The sequence below is a fragment of the Amphiprion ocellaris genome, chromosome 3 (genome assembly GCF_022539595.1).
Source record: "Amphiprion ocellaris isolate individual 3 ecotype Okinawa chromosome 3, ASM2253959v1, whole genome shotgun sequence".
NCBI classification, from domain to species: Eukaryota; Metazoa; Chordata; class Actinopteri; family Pomacentridae; genus Amphiprion; species Amphiprion ocellaris.
The window spans coordinates 21,420,363-21,445,084 of record NC_072768.1 but is presented as its reverse complement, the minus strand read 5'-3'; the positions used below and the strand labels follow the sequence as shown (position 1 = coordinate 21,445,084).

Here is a 24,722-nt window from a genome sequence, read left to right as displayed (position 1 = left end):
GTAAAAACAGCAAAAAAAAAAAAAAAAAAGCAGCCTGAGCTTTTCTGTTTGCTGCTTTTTCATTATGCTGAGGAAGCTTCCTGCGTCTTTTCATAGTTTTATTTTTGCAGTGCCAGTGGTAGAACAAGGTGGAAGTAGGCTCTAATGTTACACCAGCAGCACTGAGCTGCTGGCAGGGCTCCTGGTCTCTACTGGCAGCCACCAGCAGAGCAACACAAAGTGTCTCACAGATGTTTCTTCGACTGTTTGTAGGAAGCATGCTTAGTAGCTCTGTTGGTGTTTATTTTAACTGTACAGCTGGGCACTATGTTAGTAGACAGGGCAGTGGGCTTTATACTTCACTGTGATGTGTTTGGCTCAGTAGTGTGATGTTCAAGTGAAAACCAGTCACATTTTATTAATGTAAATTGCTCCTTAAAATATAGTAAACGAGGAAATGTGACTCTCATTTTAACTTTTATTGAAATAACTATGTTTTCCCAATATTGTTTAAACTTCTACACACATTTGATCTACTAGTTTGCATGAACTGTTTCAGTACAGTACAAGTTTTACTTTATCAAGTTCAAGTTCAAGCTTTTCTTGTATATTATATTTCTTGTATTTATTATTTTTAATAGTATGTGTTCTGTTTTATTGTGTTGCTGTGCAGCTTGTACATCATATATACTGTATATTATCTCTTTTTTTTTGATGGGAAAGCCTCCATTTTATTTTTATTTTTATGACTGATACGCAATGCAAAACATAAAAATAATGCAAAATGCCCATACCAAGTGACCAGAGATTCATTTTTGCCATAGAGTTGCCTAATGTTTGTACAACACTGAAATGCTAAAATGAAGCAAATGCATTGTACAGCATAGAATGATTTAGTTGCTCCTCATTGACATTCTGCTTTAGCGTGAAAATACGCCCTGCTTGTTTGTCTTTCTTTAAACCTATCGCCCTCATCTTGGACGGTGTTAAGCGAAGGGTGCAGCAATAGTTTTCCCCTCAACCTTTGAGAAGCTTATTTCCAGTTTAATATAGCTGCTGAGAGTTGGAGGCCCAAAGCATTGTCAGGGGGCTCTGTGGGCTTTGGCTGTTAAATAATCTGAGCTGTGGTGCCAGCGGCCCACTCGGCTGAAAATCAGCAGTGATAATGTTTTAACCCATTTCTGTGCTCCAGCCAAGGTTGGACCCCTCTTGCAGCTGTGGCATCGTGCAATTCAATTAGGTGATGTTTATTTAAACATTAGGCCATGCACCAAAGTGTCATTTAGTTTTTGGCAGCACTGTGTGAGCGTGAGCGTACATTCCTGTGTGTGAATGTGTTTTCAAATTAGTGAAAGGAAGTGAGGGGTGTTAGTCTGTGAGCCCTCCAATAGATTTGAAATCACTTTCTTCCCAGAGATCACATTTTGTTGGCTCTCCATTAGCACATCAGCCAGTCCAAAGCCAGACAAATTAGGACTTTCGAATTTGGGCAATTAGTCAAGAAGAGAGATGTAATTGGGCTTTACAGCTTGTTGTAATTTTTCCAATTTAACTTGAACCATGTCCTCTGACTTTTAGACTGTAATTAGAAGAGGTCACATAATGTTGTCATTAACAAAAACTAAGCTTCTACTCTGGATGCATTATAAAGGAACAATGTTTTACCAAAAGCATCACGGTGATGTTTACTGAACCACTGCAACATGTTTTAATATGAGTATTAATACTGTAATTGTGCTTGACAACGCTACACACAAACACACACATGTCAAGTAATAGTTTGAACACACACTCTAACCCACACAAACGGTAAATGTGCGTAATTCCTCCATCTTCATACCTTCATACCTCATGCACACACTCGCTCCAGTGCATTGTTCATGCACAGTGTGCTGTGAATGGGAATGACCTTGTTGTGTTTCCCTGTGCTCCTCCCAGCACCTCCCTTGCTGCACTTCAAACGCATTTCATCTGGAAAATCCCTTTAAATAGACATGACCTTTGACTGTGAGAACACCCACTCGCCACATCATTTTCGAAGCTCACTGTCTGCCATGCATCTGTTAAAGCACAGGCAGGGTGCGCAGTGGCAAACGATGCAAAGACAAATTCCTGCTGTTTACGAGAAAGAGGAGTTGTGGCCGACACCTCTGCTTTTTGAGACATCAGTCATAGTCGCATAGAGTTGGGGCTTATTGGTGATGATGACACATTGATTAGTCCATTGCAAATGAAATGAAAAGTCAGTGTGCCGTATGTAGCATTTAAACATCAGCAAATCATCCCCACATTCGCTTTATCACAGCTCCTCAGACTCTTATCACTGACTTTCTTGCATGCAACGAGTCCACTTCAAAATAAATGCAAGTCCACCTTTAAGAGTACAGTAGCAGCATCCTTTGTTGTGGAAAAAGCAACAAGCGTTCATTAAAATGTGACCAGTTTTCTGAAACCTCAACGAACCTTAAAATTAATAACTACTATGTTTAGCAGCCTGTTATTAAATTTGTTAATGTGTGGTTTCACACTGTGCTAATAATTAGTACAAAATGCTTGTAGAATACATTGGTGGACTGTCCATGTTAATTATTTTGAGAACGCGGCAGGTAATATGAGACCTTTTTTTTGTCTCCCGTCTCATTTTCGGTCTTCTGGCCTCATTATACGTGTAGATACACAGTCATTCAGCAACCTTCCAACACAAGAGACAGACTAGAGGTATTGCAGAAGTGGATAACAAGTAAACATCTCTCCAAAAAAACTCTCTTTGTTCCTTCCACGCCCAAAAGCCATTACATTGTTCAGTTAGATAATCAACGATCAATATGTAGTTGCAGAGATTACTGGTCAACCAGTCATGAATTATAGTGTAAACTACTATAGTAAACAAAAAACAGTGACAGTTTGATGACTGACTATAAACGTATTGGCACAGTTTCACTCAGGGACATTGATTATCAAGATATGCCAAGTCTTTCTGGCAGGAGGATAGAGAAACAGCCAAAATTAACTTTAATTTTATCAAATGATTATGATTGATTCATTCGTTCATTTTTCTGACATTCTAAAAATCAATTAAATGTCAGAAAACAGTCCAAATGTCAATCTCAATTTTCTAGAAGTCTTCTTGCTTTAGCAGTTAGATTGTTTGATATTAAAAGCTTTATTACTGACCTTGAATCAGCAGTTTTTCTCCATAAATGCCTGAAATGATGACCAATTGCTTGATCATTTCAGCATTACTTGGTTATAATGTAAGTTGGCTTCAAGACCAAGCAGGAGCAGAGTAAGTGTGTTTAATGAAGACCAGGGTGACATGCAAATCACATGACACAGCAGGTGCAGCATTTGCCAGAGAGGGAGGTCATGTGTCGTATGTGTGATCGTGTGTGTTTGCATGACAGGTGGGTTGTGTTGTGCAAGTGCTGTCATGAACAGCCCAGTGTTTCCTTAACCTCAGCGGTTTACCACCCGTCATTCATAAATGTCATGTGGCCATCAACAGGGGCCAAAAAGTCAAACGCAGAGGCACTGAGCACATCAACTGACAGCGGTTCGGTGGTCAAGATTGTTGTGGAAGAAGAAGGTTCAGTTTAATTCCCTAATGTCAAGCCTGCCTTTCAGTGAGAAACAAAATCTGCTTCAGCTGCAGGGAAATTGTTCTGATAAATGAAATCAATAGCAGGAAAAGCAATCATGAAATTAAAGTTCTCAATTGACAAGAAAGGCAAACTGGTCTTTGGACACAAGCTTTTTTTCAGGAGACCAAGTACTGAGCCATTTTGTCTGAGCAGCCTGTAGGGTGTTCTGTGATTGATCAAAAATGACAGGGCATGGCCCCACCAGCGGTGTACCTCTTAGATATTTTAGTGTCTTGTTACAAAACCCCAAATTAATGTCTGCAGTTGAAAGTAAGGGATGTCATTGGGGCTTCTCAAACAGCACACTTGGTCTGAACTGTGTGTCTGGATTCTATGTCAGGCTGGTTCTTTACAACACAAGCTTTTGCAAATGTACGACGATACACAGTGAAAGCACTGTAATAAATATGGTGGTTTTGATAGAAGCATGTATGCTCCCTGCTGGGATCAGTACTGACAGATGATGAAAGATAGAAAAGATCTATGCACTATATACAGTAAATCTGCGCTCAGCTGACTTGCACTGGTTGTGTCTGGGAAGAAGCAGAAGCAGATGGAGCTGAATCTGTCCTTACAAATTTGGCTTCAGGTTTGAGAATTAAAATTGACACTAATGGTGTGAGGGAGGACTCACCAAGTTTGATGAATTTGTTGGATTTAAAATCTGTATGTTGCAGGCTGACTGAGGAAATGATTAATTCTAACCACCTTGTTGTGCATCAAGCTTAACATCTTTTTTATGAATGATGAATATGCAGTTTAAAACTGACAGATCATTTTAAATTCTCCAGTTGCTGACACTTCCCTGCGTGGACTGCATTGGAAAGACGGATCAGAAAACACTGCTTGCATATAAATCACATCTGGCTTGTTTTTTAGTTGTGTCCTGCTCATGAATGACTGTAGCTGGTACGTGTTCACAGCTCTAATTTGAACCAGCACAATTTTTCTGTTGAGGTTATGTAATAATTAATTAATTGGATTTTTCTTCTGAATATCAGCGGACAAAGTGGCTCACGTAGAGCTGGGATCAAACATCAGTGCTTTTTTGCACCTGATTGAAATGCCTCTGTAGCAACGGGTATCAAAATCCATTAAGAAATTAGAGCTGGCAGTGAATGTCAGGTCAGATTTGTCATGTTTTTTTAGTCTCTGATTAGATTTCAATTAAAATTTAGGTAGCTATTTTACCTAAGTTTTATGGGTGCTCGTGTTTAGACATCATAAATATTATAATCCTGAACACATCTAGTTTGAAAGGTAATCCTGATCCAATAGATGGTTTCCACAATAAACATGATGCCTACATTGCCCTTCCGCAAAAACATCTAATATGTACTAAAACTTTTCAAAGTTTGGAATTTATGAATCTGAATATTCCCAAATTCTCACTTTTTAAATGACTGAGGAGATAAGTGTATCTGGCTATGTTACTATTCAATTGTTTTTTTTATACAATCTTCATGTCTAGAGGGAATCTTTAAGATATCACTTTTACTTGATTTTGCAGCACCTGTGGTTATTGATTGTAACATCAAGTGTGATTTAATAGTACAAGTCCCAGCTCAGAATTACACCAAAACAGCAACAGGTGTATCTTCCTGCCAAACAAATCCACGTTGTCCCAGTAAAAATGACAGTTAATCTGTGTTTTCATCATGCCATGAGCATCAGTCTGATTTCATACTGACATGTTCATTTCTAGGTGGTAACTTTGTGAGATATCACTCCTGGCAGTATATTAAACTGTCAAAAAATGGCCAATATTACAGTGTCTTGTTTGATAGAAGGAAGACAGTAATACTGGGCTAAGTGCTGCATCTCTGTCTTGTTGTCCAGCATGGAATTCAATTCAATTTAATTCATATAGCGCCAATTACAGGTCAAATTGTCTCAAGACGCTTTGCAGAACCCATATGCCTGAAGAAAGAGGTGGAATGACGAGCACCAACAGTAAACACCAGCCTATTATATATAGAATAGCAACATAATGAATGGCAATATAATGAATCTCAGTTGATCATAAACATAAATACAATTTAATAATAATCTTAACTATTTTAACTCAGGTAAATGAAACAGCCTATTTAGAAAAAAATATCTGTCATACTAAAGTATCAACAAAAGTATTGCTTTCATGCTGGCACAGTGCACAGGAGTCGTATACACGCTAGTCCTATAAATGTAACACCCTTTTTAATATTTACATGCTATGCCTTCTATGTCTAGACTAATCTTCTCTGTATTATCTAGTTGTCATACCTGCTGTGACCCTGCAGGTAAACAGCATGTCTTTGCATGGAATGCTGCATGCATAGTGCCAGCATCAAGGAGGCTATTTTAATCAAAGGCTGTTGGGCTTTTTTGAGAAGCAGCTCTTTTAACGATATGGTCGTTATGTAAGTCTCTCATGGTTGGAGAGCTACTATAGCAGCAGAAGGTAGCGCCTCAGTTGTTTTTGGAGATTAAAGTTAATGGGACAACTGAATTGTCTGGGTGAGTTGAATCCCTTATTATTATTGCTGCCTTCAGCTGTTTCAAGGGAACTCACTTCCCAGCCACAGTATAGAAAAATAATGTAAGGCGTAAAACACAAGAAAAACAGTGAAAGACTGAGTTGGAAGCTTTGAATTTAAAACCCTCAAGTCCTCATATGGTCATCTGAGCCACAAGTTTGTGTTCAAGTGCAGTAAAATAAATATAAACTTCATGTCCATCTTTCATCAGAGCTTCTACTGACAATGAGGTCATGTAGATTATTAGCAGGTACTTCAGGCACTCACACCCACAAAACTGCAAAATAACACACTTCCAAACAAATGATATACAGAAAAAACATTATTTCTGATAGCTTTATATTAGTAGGTGTTTGTGTAGGAGCTGTCTTTGTTTTCGAAGTATATGCAATGGTAATAATAATCTTTACATAAAGATAAAAATCCAAGTTTCAAAGCACTAAACAAGACAGATAAAAAACACAGTTTAGTGTGTGAAAATCAATTAAACCAATTAAAGGGCCAATCAGTCAACCAGCAGATAGTCTTTCCATGTGTGATGAAACCTGATTTGAGAATTGGTCAGGATGATAAAGGTAATAGCCTAACTGAATGAAATGTGCTCCTTCTGTCTTTCCGCTGTTTGCTGTGTCACCATGTGCTGCTGAACACAGTCATGTAAACAGCAAGAATTCTTATGTACACCTAAATGTCAAGAGTCCAAATTCAATCAGAAAGCTAATAAAAGAGAAATGCTGTTTTGTTTATGTGTTTGTTAAGAAGTGGCCATAATAACATTGTTACAGTGTCACATTTGAACCTATCCACATACATCACTGCATTCTGTGGTTTTATGTGATAAAATGCTAATGTTAGAGCTGCAGTAGTCAATCTTTTGGCCACTCGGAGAGAGAAGTCACAGTCTGCTAATCACCTAAGTTTGACATATTAAGGCCTTGTGAAATTGATATGCCTAGCACACTGTTGCCCTGTTTTGACATTCAGCATACTTGAGCATTTTTTTGGAGTTTTATTTCCAGCAACAGCTGTCTGCTGCAACTGGAAATTAGGTTGATGAGAGCTGAGACTGAACCAAAATAGTACATTTACAGGCCATAAAACCAAAACGATGAGCTGAAAGATACGAGAATGAAATGCATATCTGCAAGGGACTGCAGAGTCATGTGATGATTCTCTTTGCGTCCAAGCAACCTCTTTCATGTTATATGCGCTCATTTGACCCATATCTATTAGTTCAGCTTTAACCTTTTGGGTTAATGCCGTTCTGTCTGGTTTTCGTCATCAGCTCTGAGAGATGGCGACTGAACAAGGGTGATTTCATTTGTTTGTTATGTCTGGATGGATTTATAATGTATTAGTCTTACTCTTGGTTTTAATGCATGGGTGGTTTTATGATACTTACAGGTAACAGAGAGAGATACTTCAGTTAATATTACTATTGATTGCATTTTTAAGTAGTCCAGGGCTACTGAGTGAATTAGAAAAAATACACTAAGCATCAAAAGAACCCAGGCATGTACAGTACGCTGTGTTCAGGTCTTTATTTTCCAGTCTTAATGGGCATTGTTCAAGGGTGCCGTATAAAGCTTTTAGCAACGGTTTCAGCGTTCTTCTTTTGCAGCCCAGGTCATTGTCGCCTACATTCTTCTGAAATGACACTATCACATCTATTATGTCTTGTACTATTTTGAACCTCGCTGTAGAATGAAATCACAGCCGCTGATAAACAGCCTCTCAGGACACTTACACTCTGTTCCCATTCATATTCCGTGAGCAATCTGACATGGATTTATCAGTTTCCCAGGAGAAGTGCTTCACATATCAGTTCTGAAATAAACAAGGCTTTGTTTGAATGTGCGCGATCGATATCCGAATTTACTGCTGGGCTCACTGAGAGGATTTGAGGTGACAGCGGCCTCAGCATTCATGAATACCTCTTTATACTTTAATGGTTTGGCAAAGAGGGAGAGATCTAATAGGTTTAAAACATTTCACTTCAGTTCATAAGAGCATTATGAATTCTGCATGCATCTATTAGTTCTCACACTTCTGTGTGAATGAAACATGTTCTTATGACTGTCATCACTACAAAATGACATTATTTTCGAAAATAATGTGTGGTGTATTGATGGACGATATTTATTGAGATTATATATAGGTAGATTATTTATAGGTGTTTGTGCAAGCTTTGCTTAATGCATATACGTTAAACTGTTAGTCCACTAAATGTGTTGCTGAAATACACTGCTCTTACAGAATACTGAAAAGCATCAGTGAAATGATGCAAATAACTTATTTATCTTGTTAGCATAATATTAACCAAGTCCCTTTTCAGACAACTTCACCATTTTACCAATATAATTGAATTTTGTTATTGTAAGATACAACAACTTTTTGGTAAACAATAGTGGGGCACTCAGTATAAAGTGTGTTTTTACATTGAACAGGTTGCAACTTCCTGCAGATCCTCAGTCACAGTGCAACACACATTGCATCACCTGAGTCTATCAGTAAAAACAGCGCTGACACACTGCGGCTGCCACTTAGTATCTGCTGTCCAATTTGTTGCACCTCTGCCAAGAGAGTGTCTCAGTCATAACTCATGGCTCAGAGGCCTGCCAGGACAATCTGTTTATCTTTTCATGCCGCAACTGATCGATTATAATTCCGTCCTGTTCAGACTGTTGTTAATTCTTATTGCCCCTCTGACTGAGTTGCAGGGCTCCGTGTTATAGTGAAACAATGAGCACATCCCCCTGAGAGATGGTCGTATCTAGACTACTGGGTGTTTTTGTCCTCTAAGATACACTCCTCTGGCAGCATGACTAACGCCATCTCCACTAGTGTGCTGCTTTCCTCCTCTGAGGATTAGGAGCAAAGGCTCTTCAACACCCTATTTTGCATTTCACTCTGTAGAGATTTTTTATGGCCAGCTTTCAAACATGCATGAGTAAATGTGACCGCAGTTCCCAGTAGGCCACTGTAGGTGATTCACTGGAGCTTTTGAAACCTACAAATTCATTGCATTATGTTTATGATGTTTTTTTTTTGTTTGACTTAGCAGCTAACAATCGAACACAGCGTGCAGCAGTTGAGAATGGTGAAAGTTGTACAGCCGGCAGTAGGAGAAACAGCAAGGCTGCACAGTTTCTTAGTGGTTAACACTTTCGCCTTGCTGCTAGAAGATTCCCGGTTCGCGTCCCAGCCTCCTTGAGGTCTGTCTGCATGGAGTTTGCCTGTTCTTCCTGTGCATGCATGGGTTTTCTCCAGGTACTCCGGCTTCCTCCCACAGTCCAAAAACCTGCTGAAGTTAATTGGTAACTCTAAATTGTCCGTAGGTGTGAATGCAAGTGTGATTGTTTGTCTGCATATGTAGCTCTGTGATATACTGTGACCTGTCCAAGGTGTCCCCTGCCTTCACCCTAAGTCAGCTGGGATAGACTCCAGCGCCCTGCCCTCCACGCCCCAAAATGAGGATTAAGCGGTGTATAGATAATGGGTGGATGGATTTTAGTTTTGCTAAAAATGCCTACATTGCAAAAGCAAAATAAGTGCTTTCTTTGCTATGTCTGAAACAACACCAGCACTAACAGAGAGAAATAGTTCTCTGTTGTCATGATAGAAAAGTAAGCCATCATGTTTTCCCTGGAAAGGCCCATTTTATTTTGGGGGATGGCAAAATAAGGCTGATATTACGGCTGTTTTTCTGACTGGTCTTCTTTCCGCCTTTACAATTAAGATTCTGCCTGACACCATAAAGACGGGATGTCAGAAGTTGTGGCTTCTCCTTTGTCCTCTAGATGCTGCCTGCAAAAAAGATGTATTTATTCTACCCACAACTGAAGTTGTTTTGTCAAGAGTTCTTACATTTAAGGGAGTTTAGTTTTCCTTCCAAAAATATGTCTTGGTTAATGGTGATCTAAAAATTGATGGGACCTAAATCCACATCTATGTCAGCTCCACCTGGGCTTTTACTAGCACTAAAATGTAGCCTCACAAGAAAACTAAATAGTGTCAAGCAGTGACTACAATTGATAATTTATTTTAATGTTTTTCTACATCTTCTGTTAGTGTTTCTCTTGTATCTTAATAATAGTAAAACTGGCAGCCGTGGTAGTAGCAACTCACGTGACATGATAGAGCACTCAAACACACTGAAGACAAGGTCCCTACAGTGCATTCAGACGTGACTAGTTTCATGTGACAAGTTGTGTGTAAGTCTCGTGCTGTGAGCTAATAATGGCATTGAGTCCCTGTTTTTGAGCCTGCTGCCGCCATGTCACCAGGTCTCCTGGGAAACCATGTACTCCTGTAGGATTTGATCTTCTGCTACATCAAGCAGGATTCTGTACAGCAGGAGCTCTGTGAGCTGCTAGTGAATGGAAAACTGTGTTACTATGAATTGTATTTAGAGTGCAGAAAGGGATCTGAAGCTTTGCACACATGGGCTTGGTTTGCTGAGTGTGCGTGGTGTTTCTCATCACGTTTATGCTTCTGTTGGTGACTACTAAGCAGCTGTACTGAAGCGCTTAAAGGGCAAGAACTCTTCCCTGAGTTTGTTGTTTTGTGCCATTGTTACTCCGCCACAGGAACGCGGCGGAGTTATGTGACAATCTGTGTACATTTGTCCTTCCGTCTGTTAGTCTGTTGTTCCGTCTGTCAGCAACATTACTCAAAAACGGAATAACAGATTTGGATGAAATGTTCAGGGAAGGTCAGAAATGACACAAGGACAACCTGATTAGATTGTGGCAGTGATGCGGCTTCTAGTCTGGATCCATGGATTTGTTCAAGAGTTCTGTATCATTACGAGATAGCGGCATGATGTCACTGTAACTATGACAACAAGTGAATGCTACCAGCTGCCTGGTGACGATCACATGATTGCCATCCTACTAAAAATCCACCGCTGTGGACTTATCTGTTAGAAATGATACGACTGAGCAGCCTTGGCGGATTACTGCGCTCTCTGAGTGCTTTTCTTGTTGATTCTGTGGCAAACTGCATTCTGCACTGAAGCTATTTTTACATGTGTCATGTCCATAAAAATTGATGAACTGATGGTATCGCCCATAGGTTTTCTGAAAACTGCTTCTGTAGGTCAGTGTGGTGGAGGTGGCCGTCGGCATGTTAGCAGTGATACAAAAGCAGCAGTGCAATACAAAAATGAGCAAGAGGTGGGCTGTGAGTGGAGCTGGAGTGGATCATGCAAACGTCCTATGATGATACATACCTTATCACAAAAAAGCAGTCACACCCTTAATTCTGCATGAATTTAAGCCTTAATGCAATTTAAATGTGTATGTTATATGAAAATGTATCCTCTACACAGTTATTAATAGCACAAAAGAAAAGTTTTTCCTGTATCTGACTGTAAACATGTTTATTTCTGCTGTCAAGTTGAACATTTAAACAGTTGTGGCGAATGACGTAGGCTGTTGCTTGATTACAATTTGTAAGAGCCAAAGCTGATGTCTCTTTGATTCCAGTAATAATCCAAAGCCTAGAGTACGTATTGTACATTGATGTAAAAGTAACCCCAAAAGAGCTGATGCACAACCTGTTGCATGTTGGGAACTAGAAACCAATCCAAGGGGGTGATACCTTGATTCAGCCAGAGTCTGTTCATAAAGTGGCTAGGATTAAGGTTTCTAAAACACTAGCATTTCTGAAATGAATTTTGAAAAATAGTGCTGCAACTAACTGTCATTTCTTTGATTAATCTGACAATTATTAGATTGCTTTTTGAGGCTGGAGCCAGCAAATAGCAGGCACTTAAGAATGTAAAATTATTATTCAGTAGTCAAAAAATAGCTGCAGATTAAGTTTTTACTAGTTAACTAATTAATTAATCAATCAACTAATAAACTAACTCTTTTGATTTGCATGTGTGCTGTCAGTCATTTTGTAGGAACACTAATTTAGTGCAGTAATCTGTTTAGTCATTCGCTTCCAAAGACCAGCACTAACTTGAATTTACCACAGCAGTCATTATCATCTGTGTGCTGTGAAAGATTTCATGTCATGATTAATTGGAAAGCAGCCCTCTTCACCCCCACTACCCACAACACTCACATACATCGTGACCCTCCATGGCACCCTGTGTTGTTTACACAGCCAAAAGCTTTTACACTGTGGTTGAGGCTTAGAGTGACTGACTAACTGAGTCTATAATGGAGGCCCAGGCCCGCACTGTCCTGCATTTGTGCTGAGCCCAACACTTTGTCCCACACAGGCTGTGCAGGACGGGCTGGGTGGGGTGAGTGGGTGGGTAGGGGTCCTGCAGTCACCCCTCACATTCTACACTGGGCTGGGAAAGTCAGGGACGAAGGCCCATCAGGGTGGAGAGGTTGGACAGAGCTGCTGTGCTCGCTACTCCTCTGGGGAATGATCAGCTCGTGTGTGTTGTACTTGTGAACACAGTGGGGGTGACAATCCACGGTGATGCCTTCACAGTGTTTACATTGCAACCAAGGTGGCTAATTTTGTCTCCTCTTTCTCCTCCCTCTGTCACTTCAGTCATAACCAGAGGACCACGGCATTCCGCCATCCTGTGACCGGACAGATTTCTCCAGAGAACGAGGACTTCATTCTGCAAGAACAGTGAGTGACTCAGTTTGTTATTTTCTGCGTCCTCGACCACAGAAACAAAATCTGAACTGTTGAAATAAAGAATTTGTATCATGTCAGATACTTCGAGCTATGCCTGCTTTCCCCAGTTGTTTGTAGATACTGTGTTATCAACACTAAAACTGGTCAAAATGTTTTGGTATTTTTGTCCATGTGGTGAATGCCGGGCTGTTAGCCGTCACTTTGTTTAGAATGATGAAATGATTCTGCAAATATGGAAAATCTAAAAGGATCTAATGAAAATTCTTCTCTGATCTTTTATTTGCGAGTGTCTTATTGTTTGTTATACTCTATTTTTTATACTTGGCTGATCTTCTTCTTGACTTTGATAACATCTCAGCCAGACCTTAAAGTTACCCTTTAGATATTTTTTCTCAAGTTGTACTTTACTTTTTTAAGTGGGTAGATGGTGGATATCATGAAAAATTCAGCTTTGTTTTAAGGCAAGATATGCTCCTTTCATTTCACCGGAGCAGCTTCTTAAATAACGAAATGAAAGCAGAAAACGTTGGATTTGTCAAGGACATGCAATGCTGTTGAATTGTTCTCTGTCTGGTGATGCTGGAATGAGTAAAATATTGCTGTCTCTTCCTGATTGGACCAGTAGATTTGGCAAGTGCAGCTGAATGTACTTTTAGTTGTATATATTTGTTTTTCCCAGTTTCTTTATGAAAATTGAATGAGAAGATTGGTACCAAGTACGTATCTGTCCTTTAAAATTTGATGCAGCAGCTTGTTAATTTAGCTTTCCATAAACACTGAGGATAGAAGGTGGTGGTTTCCACTTGTTATGCAAGGCTGAGCTCATCAACTGCTAGCTGTAGCATCACATTTTGCATCCATATGAGAGTAGTATTGATCTTTCCATCCATCCCATGACAAGACAGGGATTTGCACTCATTTCCCCAAATTTGAACAATGTTTCTGTGGTAGTTCTGCTCGATGCTAGAATTCAGTCTGCATCCCTTAAGTGAGTGCAAAGTACAGCTTGTATTTTGTCTTTCAAATAAGTTCAGTCATGATATTGCAGTTAAAAAAGGTATTTTCACTAAAATATCAGCTTTAAATACCCAAATATCACAGTGTAACATACAAGTATCAGTTAACAGCTCTCATGGCGCTAATGTTTACCTTTATTTGACTATCATTGATACTAGATCACTTTAAAAGACCTGGTGAAAGGAGGTCTCCCTGGAATAAACAAGCCAGAGTGCTTACTCACAGCTCTTTAGGAGACAGTTTGTATTGCACTCTCAGGGCTTTGTTTAAGCAAAGATTCCTTGCCAGTGACTAAACCTGACACCAGGAAATCTCTGAGGTGTCAGTTACAGGGGATTGGACAGCTCTTTTCTTTGGTGTGCCCCAGTTTGTAACTGAGGATGAACATATTCTCTAGTTTGTAGAGAAATTCACCTGCACTGCAGTTATAAAGATGAATACTCAAGTAATGTGTTTGTATATGTTGTGCTTTACTTGGAGCACTTTTTGTCAGCCCTGTGAGAAAAATAACTGCATAGCTTGCTCCTGGCACTTTTCTGTAAACCAGTTCGGTTTGGCTGGGATATAACTCCAAGTAGAGGTATGTTTCACAGTGTTCCCTTGTGTTCAGGTATTTGTTTCACTGCTGTAGTTTGCTGTCTAGAACCAGGTCTATGTGCTTCTGTCCATTCTCCATTTTTTGTTCTTGGGATCTGTGGATCTATCTATAGCCCTTAATACCACCAGTCACAGCATTATGTTAAGTAAGTTGCTTTAATTACTTGCATACACATTTTAAAACTGATCTTTTTGGTAAAAGTCAACCTGATGTTAATGGTTTCACATGAAGCTCACAATTGTTAAAAACAGTGATACAGCAGTGCCAGTACTAGGTGTTGGTTCAACGCTGCACTAAGGATCTACACTATTTGGACAACGCCACACCCGATACCGCTGTATGGCAATGTACTGTTAGACTCTTACTAGTTGAACAAGAACTGAAAAATGGCCCACTTAATACAAACAATTTAATAAGAACCAAAACAGCAAAGAGTTTAAGGAGTTGACTGAAGTTAGCAGCATGAAAAAACAACAACCAACATCGGAGAAGGAAGAAAGAGAAAATCTCCAGATGAGAGACAACACACGACCTGTAAATTTAACAGAAGCTTGTACTCGGTACCAGAGTTGCATGACTGAAAAAGCACATCAGTAACCTGTTGTTTTCACATTCAGCTTCAATGCTGATATTTGGTGTAGCGGTGTATTTCCAGTGTTTCTCTTCACTGTAGCTGCCATGTGGACAGAGGAAGATTTTATTTTGCAGAGTCCAGGCAAAGCATTTTCAGATTTTACACACTAGTGAAACAATAGAGGGTGTGTCTGATTATACACCAATCAGGTGAAACATTATGACCACTGACAGATGAAATGAATAACACTGATTATCTCTTCATCATGGCACCTGTTAGTGGGTTGGATATATTAGGCAGCAAGTGAACATTTTGTCCTCAAATTCGATGTGTTAGAAACAGGAAAAATAAGCAAGTGTAAGGATTTGAATGAGTTTGACAAGGACCTAATTGTGATGGCTTGACGACTGGGTCAAAGCATCTCCAAAACTCCGGGTCTTGTGGGGTGTTGCTGGTCTGCAGTGGTCAGTATCGATCAAAAGTGGTCCAAGGAAGGAACAGTGGTGAACCAGCGACAAGGTGATGGGCGGCTAAGGCTCGTTGAGGAAATGAGTATTATAGTGCTGAAAGGGTTAAATGGGATGATAATGACCTACTGAGCCTACTAGAAGGTGGAGGAGATCCCTGTTGGCCCGTATGTATGAGAATATGTGATTTTAATGGCCAGTTAATGAGCTGATAACATTTGGATTGAGTGGACCTCCAGACCATCTAAATTAATCAACTTTTAAAAAGAGACAATATGTGTGTGTCACAAGTGATCAAACATTGGTATTTTAATGCATGTCCTCAGAGTGGGGAATGTAGCTGACACAGATCAGTGTTAAATACTGACTATTTTGATCGAATTACAGGTAAGACACATTCACAAGGTCAGTCATAAGTAAGAATTTAAAGACCAGATATCCTTTATGCTCCTACTAAACACTGCGTTGGATACTATTTCCCACAGTGCCAAGTTTTGCTTCTTGTTACTTAAGTAAAATCTGTAATTGTTGTGATTAGTGTCTCTGGGTTTGTGATGAAAGCTTTGTGTAGCTGACTCATCTTGCTGTGGTATTTTAATTTGCTCTCAGGCACTATGGATATTGATGCCAGTGAGACTGAATAAACATATTTTTTTTCTAATTAGACCTGTGTGGGCACATCTTGCGACTTTATGATTTGTGCGTGGTTGGAGGTTGGTGAACTCAAACCTGAAAACAAGCCTTATCAGCCAGAGTAAAAACCTGTGCAGTTGTTCACCACCTTTTTGTGCTGTCAGAATATCAGATGACAGAATAGTTGCTAGAAAAAGGCCACAGCGACTCTCTCCTTCAACTTCAGCTTTCACCTCTGTCTGGATTTCAAACCCCACATCTCCAGAGGTGGAGACCACAGAGGACAGGCCTTCAGCTGGAGCTAAGAGACCTGAGATCAGTGCTGTCAACCTCTTGGTTTGACACTAAAGGCTGAGTCCTTCTCTCCACCCAGAAGTTCTGCTAACAGTTAAAGGACATTATTTTCAAATTTGACTGATGAACTTCTCTACAAAGCTCTTTTTAGAAGTTGTCATTCAAAGAACTGAATACACTAAATTCCCTTCAGATTAAATAAAAGAGTCTTGACCAATCACATTGCATACCCACAGCTATGTGGCATAAGGTCATCATTGTTGGTTATGATTTTGCACTACACCATTTGTTCAAGTCAAATTCAGCTATTAGAAACTACTGCAAACATAAGCACATTTTTAAAAATATTGCTGATATGTCAGTATGTTTTATTAATTATAGAAAGAAACTGTTCAGTTGAATGGACTACAGTCCACCTAATGTTACAGTACTTTGCCACTTAATACCCATCGAGATACATTAATGACTATTGGGTTTTGAATTTGTTTTGTGTCTAAATTAGCTCTGGTCTGACTCCGGCATGTTTTTTTACTTGTCGCAGTCAAAGGCTATCCTCTTGTTCCTTTATTAGCTTTAATTAAAATTTACAATATACCATGTTCAAAAAGTGTTTTAATGAAAGGGTGCAGACTAACAAGTTTTCTGAAAACGCAACACCTGTGCTGTGCTGTGATAACACCTGTGGCAAACAGGGACAGAATAAAAGTAGAAATGTCTTCTTTGTGCGATTAGACTTAATGATTAATTTTATTAATCTTTATGAACTTTATGCATGAAGTTTTATAGCGTCTAAGATTTACAGTCAGCTTTTTCTAACTGAATAAAGGTTTTGTAGCATTTGGTGAACATTTTAAAGGAAAAATCTATCAGATGTGTTTGCTTAGTGGTTGCATTTTGTTGTAGTGTGTTTTTTAGATGCATTCAGGTGCATTGAAAAGTACTGTCAGCTGTCATGGTTTAATTTTTCCTCAACATATTCGAACCAAATCCAGTCACTAATTCAGTGAAGAAAAATGAATAGAGCTTCTGAGGCTGCTAATCTAATGAGGGAACACATTAAAATGTAATGAAGTTTCACTGCACAGGCACAATTTCCAGCAACCTATTTTCCCTTTCTGTCACTATCTCAATGGTTTCCATTTCCTGCTCTCTCTATTTCTATCCATCCCGCCCAATCACTTTTTCTGCCATTTTGCTTTCCTTACCTTCTCTTTTGCTCATATTTTTTGTCACAGCTGTTTTCTCAGAACTGTGTTAGTTTGATGTCTTTCGGAGTTCCTTTTTTGGCTTTTATTTAAAATTTTTCATATTTTTTAAATCTACTTCCGCTTCTTTTCCTCCTCTTTGGTTTATATCTACATATCTTCTTGTTTTCTTGTCTGTATAATTTTTAATGTATCCATTGTCAGCTTACTCAAACCAGATCTGTTAACGATTTTGTGTGCAATCTTTTAGAGTCATTTGGTATCAACAAGCAGACACGTTGGCCACACCTCCCCTCTCCCTCCAACAAGAGAGGTGGTGTACGTGAAAGCCAACCAGATAGTCCAGCCGCCAACCATTAGCCCACACTAGCATTGTAACATACATTAAGTGGTCACTGCAAGATGTTGTCAACTTGAGTAACATGATCTTTATTTCACCTATCTCTGCTTTTCTTTGCTCGTGCCTGTTCCACTCTGTGTATATCTGTTACCACGGCCTTTTGGATTGTACTGAAGCCGTGTGGAAACAGACACACAAAAAGTGGAGCTGAACAGACATGAGTGAAGTGGCAGAGGAAGACTGTAGAACACCAGAGGAGACTCTGAGTTAAGTTGAAAGTGTTACATTGTAAGCTGATTTAAAACAAGTGCACACAAGTCATTTAAATAAATTATATACATTTTCTTTTAATGCACCAGCTAAAGGGTGGGCTGTACATTCGCTTTTACAGAGTGGTGTGGGTGGTCACTCTCGTCCTGCTTTAAAGAGCAAAGGGAGGGCCTCACATGCAGTAACATGCACACTGGACCTTCTGCCAAAACATAGAACCTAGAAGCTCAGATTACAACACACACAGAGGGAGTGTCGGCTCATCCTCTGCTGGAGGATCCTTTACTCCACTGTATTGTTATATAGCAGGCAGGTGTCTGTATGCTGTATTTATGCTAAAAATCCTACACATTGCACCTTTAAGTCCAGTCTTTTCATCTTGATGTGAATTGTACTTGAGAGGCAATAAATGTCATTTTAAGAACTAAATATAAAACCCAGTAAGTTAGAACTGTGTTGTGAATTTTGTGGCTGATTCTTATGTAGCCTGCTGCTAGAGAAGCAATACTGGCATGAGTTTCTCTTGTCATTTATTTTTAGCATTGAAAGCAAAGTGAAGCCTATTTCTCTTATGTGGGCAGCAATTTCTGTCAGCCTCACTTGTCTGACACTGACCTCAGATCCACACCTCCCTGTGTCACCAGGTCTTTTGTGTCATGGAACTTCCTCGTCACTCCATCTCACCAGTGTGACTCTTGTCTCCTCTCTGCATCACTCCCCCTACCTCTCTAACTGACATGTCCTTTTCTATCCCCCTTCCCCTCTTTTTCCCCACTCGTACTCATCACTCTTTCTTTTGCTCCATCTTTCTTTCCTCTCTCTGTCCTACATGACGAAGGACCAGGTTATATTTTTCCTCGCTATGTTCTGATGGATCTGTCTTATTAGCAGCTGTGTAGGTGTGAAGCAGGTCTGTCCACACCACTATGATAATGTGTGGGTGCAATTCACAGACATACTCTTACACTTCACCCGTATATGTGTGTCTGTGAAAACAGATAGTGAATTCTAAACGAGTTTCTGATATAAGGATGCACTGTAAGGTATATGTCCACTTAGGAGGAGAATAGTCATGTTTTTTTGTACCTTAGTGTAATATTGTATTAATACATAGAAGGATGCTGTGTTTTTTGTGCAGCACAGCTGGTGTACATCAATCAAAGGAGAACTGCAGAAAAGAAAGTCATTAAGGGTAATATATTACAGCTTTGGAAATCCAATAAAAAGGAGTATTTACTAATACAAAAATAAATAAAAATAAAGGTTATTTTCTAATCCCCTGGTCAAGGGTAAAGCAACTCATAAATCATATATTTACCAATTTCACTGGCTGAAAAAACAGAATATCGAAGGAAGCATATGCTTTCTTAAAATGATTAATAAATAATACTGTATCTAAGGTGATGCCCTGAAAACCTTACCACAAATAATGGAAGAATACAGTGGTTCATGTTGTATCAAACAGCATCTCTCTATGTTTGCTGTTATTCTCACCTGATGCTTCTGCCCTAGCTGGCACTGTAACAGCATCATGTTGGCTGCTGTCCTCCTCCTCCTCTTCATTTTTCTCTTCAGTATCTACAGGTATCTCCTTCTGACTCCCTCTTCCTGCCACTGCAGCTCTCATTGAAGCTTGGAAATATTCAAAACAAATTAATGTGACAGGTAATCACGCTGGTCAAACTGTTAAGCTTTCCCGTGTGTGTTTTCTTACTTTTGAAAATATTCTGTTTTGTTAAAATCTCTGGTACAGACTGTCATTGCGTCTCCTGTGGACTAATGCTTTTGAGATTTTTCTTTTTTTTTTGTCAAATATTGATGTGGATTGAGGGAGTCAGTGTTCAATGTCAGAATTAAAGAATTAGCATTGTTGACTTACATGAGCTGTTGATATTGACTTGCAGCTGTGCACACTTCTAACCTCAACAACCCAGCTGCATTCTAACGTGAACTTATATTTAACCTTACTTAAGGCTACTTACATGCTAACCAGTAACCTTTATGGAGAGATGGCTCCCAAAGATTGACAACGCTCTGTTGAAAACATAGACACATTTTTTTTTTCGGAGTTAACTTGAATGCATCAGTTTTGGATGATTCAGTGCAGAGGTGTTTATGATAATCACCTTTTCGTAATGGATTGGTTCTGTGCAGCATTTCAGCCAGCTGTCTTCTCCAAAAGTACTCAGAAAGAAACCAAGATACTGTTGCATTTATGCTTTTTATTCCAGTCTCTGGCTGCTATCAACTCCCTGTACAGTCATTTAGGTCACTCTCATTGGTAGTGGAACTGGTGCTCTTGCTGTTGTTTCCTCTGGACTCATAGACAGTTCACACAGCTGGTGCAAATATATGCCTTAAATTTTCCTATCAGGCTACATATCTTGGCCAACTACCTACTTGTGCTTTGCGATGGCAGCAGTTGAATTAATTTGTTACACCAACACTTACAAGAAATTCAGATTAACTTACTGCTTTGTGTTTTAAACATTTTAAACAGACGTTTATTTCTGCGGTCAGTAACCATACTTGTATTTATCGTTCACACCAATCAGCGACATCAAACCCACCTGCCTAGTATTATGTAGTCCCCTCTTGTGTTGCTAAAACAGCCCTAATCCACCGGGCTATGGACACATAACCTCTGAAGCTGTCCCGTGTTGTCTGGCATGTGGATGCTGGCAGCAGATGGTTTGGGTCCTGTAGGTGGGAGGATGGGGCCTCCATGGATAGGATTTGTTCCCACACATCCAAGGGCTTGGGATCTGGACAGTTTGCTGTTTCATGTGCTTCCAGCCTAGAGGTTAAGCTATGCAAATTGCTTTACAGTTGTCTACGTTTAGGGGCATTTCCAAGAAGTCAAACTAGACCTTTTAACTGTTCTGTAAATAGAGCTGCGGTCATGATTGGCTCCCCACATAAAGGAATTACTGAAAATGTGAGTCAGTAAATCCAGTACTTTAAGTCAGGGTCCAGCATAATTGGGCTGTTTAATTTGTTAAATAAGATTGGGATTGGCAGAGTAGAGTGATTACTTCCTTGAATCACAGCACATCAGTTCCAAAAATCATTAAATTCAATCGCCTTGTTTCTGTTATTACAATTAGATTTTAATTTAATACTTGTAACTGCCCGTTCCTGATGAGTTCATCATCACTGTGTACTTTCATTTGTAGCACTGGGTGATAGTGTTAGTATTATGGGTTACATGTTTGGCAGCAAATGCTCACGAAGTTTATCTCATCTAATTATAACGTTCTGTTCAGAATAAGGACAATGCAATTACTGGTAATACATGTAGGAGGTTGAGATTATATACCTACCTTCTGTTTGCTGTGAATCTTAATTACCCAGTTGTCATTGTGCCGCTGCAAGGAATAGAAGAAAAACGATTTCAGCTGTTGCTCAGACGACCATCCAAAACATCCACCGTGCTGCTATTTACGGCTTCCATGAGCTGGTGGGAAGCATTCATGTTTTTCTTTTCTTTTCTTTTTTTTGGGTGAACTTTTGTATTCATCCAAGGATGGACTTTTTGCTGAACTGAGCTGATCTTTTTCAGCATAACCCCGGCTGGCATCCACACACTTCCACACATATTCATACCAGTTACTACCGGCCAGTGAGCCTCTCTGCTGGAGCAGAGCTTGCCTTTAAATTACTGCCTCCCTGTCGACGCCTCATGCTGGCACACTAGTTGTGGAATTCAATGGCGCTCATATTCCAGTATATATCTGTCACCTCCAGCTCCAGCGCCGCCTGCACCACCCAGGCACTTTTTTTTTAGTTTGCTGTCAACATCAGCTTTGATGGACGGCATCAGCTCACAGACGATCAAAGCAGAGTTGGAGCTCAATCTGAGAGTGTTATTAACAGCAGGGTTTGGTGTGTGTGTGTGTGTGTGTGTGTGTGTGTGTGTGTGTGTGTTTGGAGGCCAGCGTCAGTGGGCCTGCACACCGCAGGTTCTCATGGATTAAAGTAGCTAAAGTGTCAGGACTTTACAGCTTCTAGGAGTACCTTATCAGCTCTTATTTTGGCAGCAGGAGAGATGGAATAACTTCCTTGGCTGCTGCTGTCTAGGTCTCAGTATCTGAAGTGTGTCTAAGTCTGTTTGCACCACATCTGCCTGTCTTTCTTCATGTCGTTGGCTTTAGCGTCCTGGAAAACTTGGATTTTTTTTTGTCATTAACCTTGGACAAATGCTAATTTTAGTTTTCCCATATTTGTTTTGTCTTATCCATGGATGGATTATAAACCCCTCAGACTTGCACAGCTTGCTGCAAGGCATGATAGAAATATCTAATGAGCAGTTTGTCATCCACTAGTCTAGATTTCAGGTTAGATTAAAATCCTATTTTGTCTTCAATTTTTATATTGCTTTGTTTATCCTTTTAGGTCTTACATTTTAATGTTTGAATATTAGAACTGATTTAATGTGCCTTTTAAAATGTAATTTGTAATGCTCAGGAGCACACTGTAATATATTGTCCTGCATCCCTATATAACTTAAACCATATAGATGTGGTTAAGTTTTCTGATTGAATGCCACGTCACAGATGAGTAGTTCAGTAAGTTTTTACAGTTCCTGCCTATGATAAATCATTTATTTTTGTCTTTCAAACCCTTTGGCGGGTTTTGAGGTCCAGAGGGTTAAAAGAGCAAAAAGGAGAATCTTTGCCAGGCAAAACTTTTCTCTCTCCAAATGGTGATAAACATCCTGACTCTCACTTGGCATGCCTTTCTCTTTGCCACAGTTTCTTCTCTAAACTTTTCTTCCATGTTATCACAGCATGCCTCTGACTCGCTCTCCAGAGTGTCCTTTCTGTTCGCTCTCTCTAGCTGTACACATATTTTTCTGTCTTTGGCCCTTCCCCTGTGCATTGATATTGGGAATGGAGACTGAAGCGAAGCTACGCCAGCAATGTGATGAGTGCACACATGGTGCTTCGCCAGGGGTGCAGCACGGCAGCGCTTTGGTTGACTGTTTCCATAGCAGCAGTGTGGAATTGAAACAGGGGGATACATTTGTACAGCTTTGGAAATAATTGTTAGACCACCTGTTGTTTTCTTCACAAACTCAACACAACAGGCCTTCAACATTGATCATTTTGTTTCAGTTTTAACATAGTGGTTAAATAAATACAGCATCTTTGAAAAGACATGAAATAAAGTCTTACAATTTCATACACACACTAAATTATATTTAAAAAAATATTATTTGTTGAATTAAATATTTCAAAATTCACACTAGATGATCAGAAACATTTTTTTTGCTATTATTTTATGCATGCATAGAGTTGACACATAATCCAAACTAAATAATCACTCCACAATGCCTAAAAGAAAAGAACTGCAATGAAGAAAAGACAGCCGTCTTGGTGTTTAGTGAAGAGGGATACAGTCAGAGAGCCATTGCAAACCAGCTTGAAATCAGCAAAATAGCTTGTCATTACAACCTTAAGAAAACCCAGTATGACTCCACTAAGAACCACAAAGGGAGGACAGAAAATGGTGGTCACACTGGTTTAAATAATAGTTTCCAAAGCTGTAGATGGAATGTGTTGTCAGGCAAAGAGCATCTCTGTTACCCACATGAATATTTTCTCTGCCAAGGCATGGCGGAGTTATGTGACGATCGACCCCGAATTTTCAGGGAAGGTCAGAAAGGTCAGAAGGTCAGAAAGGACACAAGGACCACCTGATTAGATTTTGGAAGTGATGCGGATTATAGTCTGGATCCATGGATTTGTTAAAGATTTCTGTATCATTGTGAGATAGCGCCATGATGTCACTGTAACTATGACAACAAGTGAACACTACGTCAGCTGCCTGCTGATGATCACATGATTGCGATCCTACTACAAATCGACTGCTATGGACTTATCGGGATTCATCCGTCGGAAATCATACAAGGAGCAATTGATTAAATCGTGCGGGTGTTTCTGAGTCCCATCAATTCCCACCACCTGCTACTTATTTAGGTCACGAGATTCGTATCCATACATGACGTACACATGCATAACGCATGTCTGTGCTCATCCCAAGATCATTTTGTTTGTAGATCTATATTATGTGGCCACATTTTATGGTGCCGTGATTTCTGACACAAATTTTATCAAGATTTCAGCCGTCAGACATGATACAACGACTGAGCAGCCTTGGCAGAGTACTGCACTTTCTGAGTGCTTTTCTGGTTGAAAAATGAATTAAAGCTATTCAGATGGGAACAATTCTTTCATGTCACTCTTGGGTGGAAGTGGAAAAGCATATTTCCTAAAATGTTTTAAAAACTTTTTTAAAAGTACAAAAAATTTTTACAACTGAAAAGACACACCAAATTTAGAAATGTACAAAAGACAGTAACAATTGTCAGACAAAACAAACAAAGTCACCACTGAAAGACTTGGTGTTCAGCAGACGACAATTTAGCGCCATTACCATCTAGGGAGAAGATCCTCTGAATGATCCGTTAGGACAGAAGGGAAACAAAACTTAAAGTGTATAATGGATATGTAGTGGGTGGATTTATTTATTTTTTTTTTTTTTGGGGAAAACAATTGCAAGTAATACTCTGAA

The 24,722-nt window shown here is 39.5% G+C and overlaps 1 protein-coding gene across 16 annotated transcripts in view; it reads left to right on the top strand.

Annotated features, from left to right (window-relative positions):
- The window catches only part of LOC111577803 (pleckstrin homology domain-containing family A member 7-like), a 157,757-nt gene that overhangs the window by 65,229 nt on the left and 67,806 nt on the right, over positions 1 to 24,722 (top strand). For all 16 annotated transcript variants that reach the window (XM_055009084.1, XM_055009089.1, XM_055009083.1 and 13 more), the window contains one exon: positions 12,656 to 12,739. In XM_055009084.1, the coding sequence (XP_054865059.1) occupies positions 12,656 to 12,739 (84 nt within the window). The remainder of the gene's footprint in view (positions 1 to 12,655; positions 12,740 to 24,722) is intronic.